This window comes from Meriones unguiculatus, chromosome 4, assembly GCF_030254825.1.
Source record: "Meriones unguiculatus strain TT.TT164.6M chromosome 4, Bangor_MerUng_6.1, whole genome shotgun sequence".
Classification (NCBI taxonomy): Eukaryota; Metazoa; Chordata; class Mammalia; order Rodentia; family Muridae; genus Meriones; species Meriones unguiculatus.
This window is the reverse complement of record NC_083352.1, coordinates 36,668,694-36,677,237: the sequence shown is the minus strand read 5'-3', so window position 1 is coordinate 36,677,237 and position 8,544 is coordinate 36,668,694. Positions and strand designations below refer to the sequence as shown.

Below are 8,544 nucleotides of genomic sequence, written 5' to 3'. Positions count from 1 at the left end.
CTTCATTTCAGTCGCTTTATCTGTGGATTAAAAGCAGTTGCTACCATCACTTGAATTTATAGCTAGTTCTTTAAAGCCCATCTATCCACTGAATACTTTCCTAGAACCACAAATAAAGCACGGAGATGGTGAGAGGCTCCTCTCCAATTAATTTCTACTCTAACCCTTTCCTAGGGCTATCATAACAAATTACCACACCTGGATGGCTTAAAAATAGTACACTTCTGCAGGCGATAATTCCTACAATGGATATCTGCACAGCTGTGATCCCTTGGAAACCTGCAAGTCAGGATTTTTCTCTCCCCATTTTACCCAGGATGGTAATTTTTAGACTGTGGTGTTCCACACATCTGTTACCACCAGGACTGGGGTATTCTCCCCATGTGACTGTTCTCAAAACCATTTCTTCTTCAGAGTACACCACCCTGTTGGATTAAGGGCCATGGAAATGATCTCACCTGAACTTGATTATACCACAGACCTATCACACAGTTTTTTTGTCTAATGGTTTTTAGCTGAGGTCAACTTTGATCCAAAAAATTTATTACTGTAGTATAAATAGGAATAATTTACTTACATACATACATATGAACAAAAGAAAGAATGTATATGCATAAGAAAGTAAAAACAAAGTACCAGCCACTCACACAGCATTTATTGTAATCCTGAGAAACTATGAAAAAGCTCAGTGCTCTGATGGACCTTCTACACCTGGAGGACCACCTGGCAAGTTGCACTATAGGGCAAATGACAAGAACATGGGGAATGGTGGTTGGCCAAAGCCAGTCTGCTTCTGGTGACCTCTCATTGGTCTACAGTTAGCATAGCTTTTGTGGTCTAGCTATAGCACCTCTGTCTCTAGGGTCCACTGCTGCTGCTTTCGGTTTGTGTAACACTCACTCTTTTTTTTCCTCTCATCCCAATCCTTACTTCCAGGCTTTACATGATGGCAGCAGCATACTCTTCCTATTCCCAGAATCTAATTGAGATGGGGCCTCATGGCCCACTCTCTTTCTTTTCCTCTATGCAGATGTTCTGTTTTTTTCCCAGCTGATGCCACCTGAAATGGCAGTCACATGCTTCACTTGCTTCTCAAGGCTTATACCTGTCACAACACGGGATAGATAAGAAACTGGTTTTGTTTTATTTTGTTTGTTTGTTTTTCTGTACTTCAAGAAGAATGTATCTCATTGCCCCTCAGTACTTAGTAACTCTTGAAATTCTATAAAGGTGCCTCTGGCATGTTTATTAGGTGGGGTTGGATGCAGTAAAAAGGTCATAGCCAGTTTTCAAGATGAGAAGAAGAAATGAGCTGCCTAGGGAAAAATGTAAAGCTGTGTCACAGTTTGATAAGACATACCCTCACAGGCCCATGTGGTGAAGGCCTGGTCCTCAGCTGGCAAAGATCACCTCCTTTAAAATATTTTAAAAATAGTTACAACAAGCAAGGAAGCAAAGCTGACCAAGAGGCATAAAATAGCTCAGAATCCTATGTGCCTAAAGTGCATAGAGGTCTAAGCTGAACACTCCCCATATTAATGAATAAACCCCATCTAGGTCTTTTGCAAAACCATTACTCAACACTGACTTCTCCCTGCAATAGGTGGTCACAGGCATACACTCTACCTTTCATAAATATTCCTTCAAATTAAGTGAAACACCGTTGGTTCCACAGAAGATCTCTTGACAGCTTCAGCAATGAACAGAAAATAATCTTGGTATCGCGGGCATTAGTACATTTGACCTTGTCAGACTGAATGAGTTCCAGGACATTCTGGAACTGATGTTTATGCTTCCAGGGATGATGCTCAGTGTCCTAGCTCCTGGGGCGTCAGCAGCTCCAACGATAACGGAGAAATTCGAGACTGTGTCTTTAAGGCGGGAGTCAAGGATGCGAGCTGGTGTTTCTATTGTGGACGCAGCCCAGCCACGGTCTGGAGTCGAATTAGCAGAGAGCTTAGCAGGGGTTTTGTTTAGCTTAGCAACCACCTGTGCCGCCCCAGGGGCCAGCCTGAGAATCTCCAGCGAGCTCAGCCCGTAATCTGTGCCATCAAACACTAGTCCTTTTTTTGAGCTCTGTGCCTCCGGTCCCTTGGAGGTCTTACTGCACTGTGGGACAGGACGGATTGCCCTTTCCAGAGGGTGACCTGCATCCCCCTGTCTCCTCTCATAACTTCAGCAATCTGTGGGTCCACTGCAGAGCGTCTGTCGGACCCATAAGAAGCTAATCGCTGAAACAACATCTTCCCGGGGTGGTGAAAGACTTAAAAGCGTCGAGGGCGCCGTGTGCAAGGGCCCAAGGACCCCCAGCTCGTCTCCAGGGCCGCCTGGTCGATCGCTTCACGGGGGCGGTGGATGGAGCCTAGCAGCCCAGCCCCTGGCGTCCTTGACCTCCCGGTGGCGACAGTGGCAGTAGCCTCTCCAGGACCAAGGCATGAAGGTCGCTGTGTTGGACCTGGGGTCTCTCTTTGCCAAAATCTTCAAGACCTCGACAGCGTCCCCCTCGGTCCCCAGCCAGCCTGGAGGCACAGCGGCCACAGGGTCAGTGGGCTCCGGCGCCAACGTGTCGCCTAGCGAGGCTACAACACTGACTCTGCTCCCGACGCTGCCTCCAGACAGCACAGCCTCCCGGGAGCCCTCCACCCCTCTGCTCACTCCGTTCCCTGCCTTGCACTCCAGGAGCTCGGGAGCCACCCATCCGGTGGAAACTTCAGGGTGCTCCGGATCTCTGCCCAGCAGCCCGGGAGCATCCAGAGTGCTGCCCTTCGCCCCTTACGGCGGTTCTGCGGGCTCAGTAGCATCAGTGGCTTTGCCCAGCCCACGGGCTGTCTGGTCGACCCTGCCCTCTGTTCCCGTCCTCGTGGGCAGCAATAGCAGCACAGCCACAGAACCCCAGAACACCCGCCACCTGCCAGGCCTGGGAGAGCGAGAGCCCAGTGCATGGATGGCCCCAGCACCTGTTCCCAAAACTCTGTTTTTCGCCCTGCCGGACATTGGTGAGGAATGGGCGTCAGACAGCGACTCCCAGGAAGACCCAGAAGGGTGAGTCGATTTGACCCCTATCCTCCGCCTGCCACATATCTCTTCCCAGGTTCACTTCGGCCTGCTCCCAGGCCTTCTGGGCTTTCCCAACATAGACTGTGAGAAACTTTTCCTTAACATTCTCAGAGTCAACTTCTTGTTAACGTGGGGAGGCAAAGAGGGTAGGAACAGGTCTGCATGCTAGGTCTCTGCTGCCGGAAGCATTGAGACCTAGATGGTGAGCCTGGTTTTCATAGGGCTCTCGTCAAGCACCTTTCTCTGAGGCATAATACACCAGGTGTGCAGGTAACCCACGTTACACTACAGCAGCAAGAGTTAAAAAGGGGCTGAAACAGCTCTTCCATAATTTCTGAGGATCAGCCAGCATTTCTGATCCCAAGTGGAATGGCTCTCCTTTACGTGTTAATTTGCATATTTAATACCTCATCTACTTACAAAGCAGACCTGTGATGTTTAGGATTATGGCTCCCAGAGGTCTTCAGTTCAGTTCTGTTTCAGGGTGCTGTGTGGTGTTACCACAGAAACATGGGCTGACCACGGGATAGGGAATTGGAGGCCATCACACACACACACACACACACACACACACACACACACACCTTTTGAAATCAAAAGCACAATAAACACATTCTCCTTACAAAAATATTCAATATTCTAAAATGACAGTGAACTCTCTTTTTAATGAGAGCATATTGCTAGCTGTTTCTAAGTATGTACTCTAGCCTTTTCGAATGCTTATAGAAGAAAGGCAAAACGATCAAAGGTAGATCCCAGCAGTCCCTTTGCAAACAGGTTTCTGCATGAAGAGTTGGGTTTGGGATAGCTCAGACATTTGCCACCTTCACCCAAAAGAGTCCTGACTGAAGAGGTTGGCTTGAAGACTAATTCTAATTCGTTCACGGTATTAATGGGTACAGTTTTGCAAAAGTGTCTGGCATCCTTATCAATGCTTAAGCAGGGAGTTGTATAATAGTAAGTCAAATTAAGCCATTTGTTTGAAATATTATGTTATGAAATTTGTTTGTCAACCAATTACCACCTCCTAAGGAAATTCAATTGCACTTGAAAAGCTGCTCTAATTACCTAAGGAATTAGGCCTTTGTTATTAGCAACTGGCCCTTAACATTTATACAATTAATGTTTTATGAGCAAACAGATCTTCAAAGTGACCTTAAACTCCAGTCTTGGCAGGCACTTTTAGCAAATAGACAACAGAACGGGCAGAACAGCCAGGAAAGGAAATATCATTAGTGTCGATTCTTTCACATAGTAGCTCGTGTTTGTATTTTCCAAAACCTTTACAATAATTACTTTTTAAATAACTGTGAATTTGATATGATTTGCAGAAGCTAGTCTATATTAGCAAGTGCACCCAATTTTACTGAAAGTGAAGAAATTGAGTTTCAGTGAAAGAAGAAATAAAATGCATCAAAGGTTGTGTTGTTTTTAACCAATCTTCCTGATGACAAAGGTATGGGCAGAGGCACAGAGTGGTCAAGCCTAAGAGTATCATTTTCTTCATAGGTTCAAAATTGCTTCTTTCTTTCTATCACACCCAATTCACTTCTCAGTAAGAGGTAGAGACAAAGAGGAACGGGCTAAAGTATTATACAATTTTCCTTTATGCTATTTGAAAGATGAACTAAGTAAACATTATCAGAAAATGAATTTAAATTATGTCCTTGCCAGCTCACCTTTCAGTTTGTAGATAGCTGCTCTTGTTGGCCTCTTGGTTAATATTAAAACTCAACACCTAATTTTCAAGAGCCAATGGACATGGGAAGAGAGACATGGTTAGTATGAAAATAGAAAGGGGGAAAGAGTGACTAGAGAGAATGTGAATACATAGAAAACAAATGGAAACACATCCTTGAGAGACACAGATACTATTTTTAAACCAAAGCAATGAGTTATAGAAGAAAATGAAACCACAGTTTAGATAGATAGAACTAGAGAAAAATATACAGAGAAAGAGAGACACAGATAGCAGAGAGAGGAGTAATATATAGAGATAAAGAAATGAGAGAGGCACACATAGATAGGTAGGTAAATGACAGATGAATAATAGACAGGTAGGTAGATACATAGAAAGATGATAGATAGATAGATAGATAGATAGATAGATAGATAGATAGATAGATAGTTGGGTAAGTAGATAGGGCTACACTTGAGTCAAGGTGGAGAAAATGAGGTTGTTTTTTTTTTGTTTGTTTGGGTTTTTTTTTTTTGTTGTTGTTTTTTTGTCTTGTTGTCTGGTACACCTAGATATGTATCGCAACAATTTCGATGTTTGCCTTCTGTTATTATTTATTAAAAAGCATGAGGCTGTTTAACCGATATTCTTTGCAAGAAGTTTATTAGGAGGGAGGGGGGAAGGGGGGAACAGGACATGGTGGGGAGAGAGAAAGGGAAAGGGGGGGTGCCCCAAGAGAGAGAGGGAGAGAGAGAGAAAGAGAGTGTAAGAGTGTAGGAGAGAGAGAGAGAGAGAGAGTGTGTGTTAGAGAGCGAACACGTGTCAGGGTTGGCCCTTTAAGGGGCAAGGTAACCACGCTGTCCAGGTGTGGCCACCTGGCTGGCGACACGTGACTTCTAGGTTGCTGGGTAACACAGGAGCAGGTTGTGCTCCAAAATACTAACACCTTCACCTCTTACTTTCTCTCTACACTGCACTCCATTTGTCCATTTTCCACTAGCCCTTCACTGCCTCATTCCGTCCTGGTTCCCTGTTTGTTTGTTTGTTTGCCAAATGAAAGAATTCCTGGCAATTGATATAACATATATATTAATATAAAACACCAAGAAGAAAATGTATGTTGTATCTTAGGATCAACCTTGAAAATTTTAGGGAAAATACAAAATGCTAGTCACCGCCCACCCTTTGTACAGCAATTGTCCATTCTCACCCAACAATATTGTGACTCAGTTACAGTTTATGTTCTTCATTAGACTGTACCATGATGCTTATGGCAACACATGCCCACAAAGGTATTTGGTGAAAACATACAAAATAAATGAAAAAAAAAAAGTTTTCTTCCTCATGTGGTCCACTTTCATGAGTTCTTAATCTCAAAAACCAAGAATCAATTTAATTATCTTTCTTGAAGAATAATTGTTCTTGGGCCTTTTTGTTTTGTTGTCTTGCCATTTTCTCAGAGTAAGTAATGTTTTCTCTTGGGGCTTGCTGTTCCTTTAGGGATGGCTCATGACCTCATCCTACAAGTGTTAAGTGGCTATTACATTCTATTAGAGTCCTAGGACCATGACTTGCATTAAAAGTCAAAATCTCAAGCTAGAGAAATAGATAAGCTGGTGAAGGGTTTGCCACACAAGCTCAAGGGGTTCCATCCCAGTGTCAACGTAAAATAATTTAGGGCGGAGGCATGCATGTGCAAACCCAGCTCTGGTGAGGGGGACACAGGTGATTGCCTGGGCCTTGCTGATTAGCCAGCCTAGATGTATCAGTGAGCCCCAGGCCAATGAGACACCCTGTCCCAAAAAAGCAATATGACTTTGTTTCACATCACTAAATGACTTAATCTTCCATTAAACTGGAGATAATAATCCCCAGTAAAAGATATTGTAGTGGTTAAAAGAGGCAACATGTAATATAAAAGTTCTGTTCACCTCCACATGCACACACACACGTATACATACATATGTCTATATACATACACATATACACATATGCATGCACACACATACACTTGTATATATACACACATACATATGTCTATATACATACACATACATATGTGCACACACATATCTACACATATCTATGCACCCACATACACACACACATACACATGTATCTGCACATGCACACATACACATGCACACACACATACACATATGCACTCTAATACATGAACACACGAACTTACAGGATTTTCAACATATAACATTCTCTTAAACATAAGACAGTTTTCTCCTTTCTGCTTAGGCAGCAGCTGGTCTTAACTTTAAATTGTTCTCCTTGCTATTTTATTTAAAATCTTAATGTGATTGAGCTAGTAGTTAGTCTCCTGCTATATCTTTAAGAGCAAGTAGAGGTGTTTTTCTGTGTAATAGAAAAATACACACATGGCCCCCGGCCGTATTAAACATATAACAACAACCACATGATACGGCCCTGAGATCCTTGAGATCCCTGAGTTGCATAGTAGTGACAATTCCCCCAAATGTTCTTAACATTCACCTTGAAGTCAGGTTGATGTTGATCCAAATCCAATTTTATAGTGTTTTCTTTCCTTTTTTTTTTTTTTTTAAGGATTTCTAACAATATTAACAGCTACTTGCGTCACTCAGTTCGCTTTCTTTTCTGTTAAACTGGAAATAATAATCCCCAGTCAAAGATTTGGTAGGGGTTAAAAGAGGCAACCTGTAATATAAAAGTTTATAGTACTGTGTCTGCCTTCATGGGTGAAGGCTTCCCTATGTCCACGGAGCCTAGGCCCTTTGAATACGCTCATGGATATTGCTGGGACTTCTGGAAATTATTCCCCTCTTCACACTGCTTGCTCATCCCAGTCTCTGACCTCTGGTGGCTTTGTCTTGGACCTGCCTTTCACTTCTTGTCACCTCTGGCATAGAAGCACTCCATAAACAGCCATTACTATCGTTTTAGAATGTTCAATAGTTTGAATAAAGTATTTATCGCTCACAATTAGCATCCTTTGTACAGAGGTTTTGCTATGGTCTTCAGTGAAAGTTAATGCTTTATCTTCCAGATATGAACTGCCAACCTATATGTTATAAATATCTGCTCTATATAAGAACTTCAGTGGGTTAGACTTTCGGAGTAGAGAAAAACCTGGAAATGGTCAGAGTAAGAAAAAGATGAATTATTCAGGAGGGGCTTCAAATGAATGTCCAAGAGCAGAAATCCTAGGCAGGAGGGGTGCTAATAAATCAACCTGCAGGGCCAGAGAGGTGTCGGAGATCTGAATTCTAAAAACAAAAATAAAAATGTTTGAAGATGGGGCATATATTTGCTCAGGATTTAGGAGAACATTTTAGAGGGCTAAAGCTGTGAGACTAAGCAAGGAAGTAGAAAATGACATGTCTTGGGAGGAGGGTTGTTATTTGGAGCCAGCTTTTTGGAAAGAGTTTAGAGAAAATCCAGAAGACTCTTGGCCACCAGGCTGTGCTCAGTTAACATGGAAAGAGCTATGAATGTGTTGATGTAGAGAAGTGTCACAAGAAAGGCCAGTGGTCAAGGTCTGGAGATATGGGAGGAAAAAGTTTTCAGAAGAGTACAGAGAGGGCCAGAAAGACAGCTCAGTGGTGAAGCACACTCACCACACAAGCCTGAGGAGCTTGAGCTTGCATCCAAGGGCCCATGTAGAAAAGCCAGAGCCAGGGCAGAGCCAGAAGGATGGCTGGGCTTGCTGGCCGCCATCTTTGCTCCAGGGTTAGTAAGAGATGCTGCCTTAAAGGAATGAGACAGAATGATAGGAAACCAGTCATACACGTGTACTGTATCCAAAGATGATGATGAGG

The 8,544-nt window shown here is 43.3% G+C and overlaps 1 protein-coding gene across 2 annotated transcripts in view; it reads left to right on the top strand.

The window, feature by feature from the left end:
* The first annotated feature begins 1,955 nt into the window (after positions 1–1,955).
* The window catches only part of Fam149a (family with sequence similarity 149 member A), a 48,619-nt gene continuing 42,030 nt past the window's right edge, over positions 1,956–8,544 (top strand). The window contains exon 1 of one of the 2 annotated variants that reach the window (XM_060381667.1): positions 1,956–3,042. In XM_060381667.1, the coding sequence (XP_060237650.1) occupies positions 2,435–3,042 (608 nt within the window). In that variant the 5' untranslated portion in view covers positions 1,956–2,434. The remainder of the gene's footprint in view (positions 3,043–8,544) is intronic. The other variant, XM_021652713.2, reaches the window with a different exon arrangement.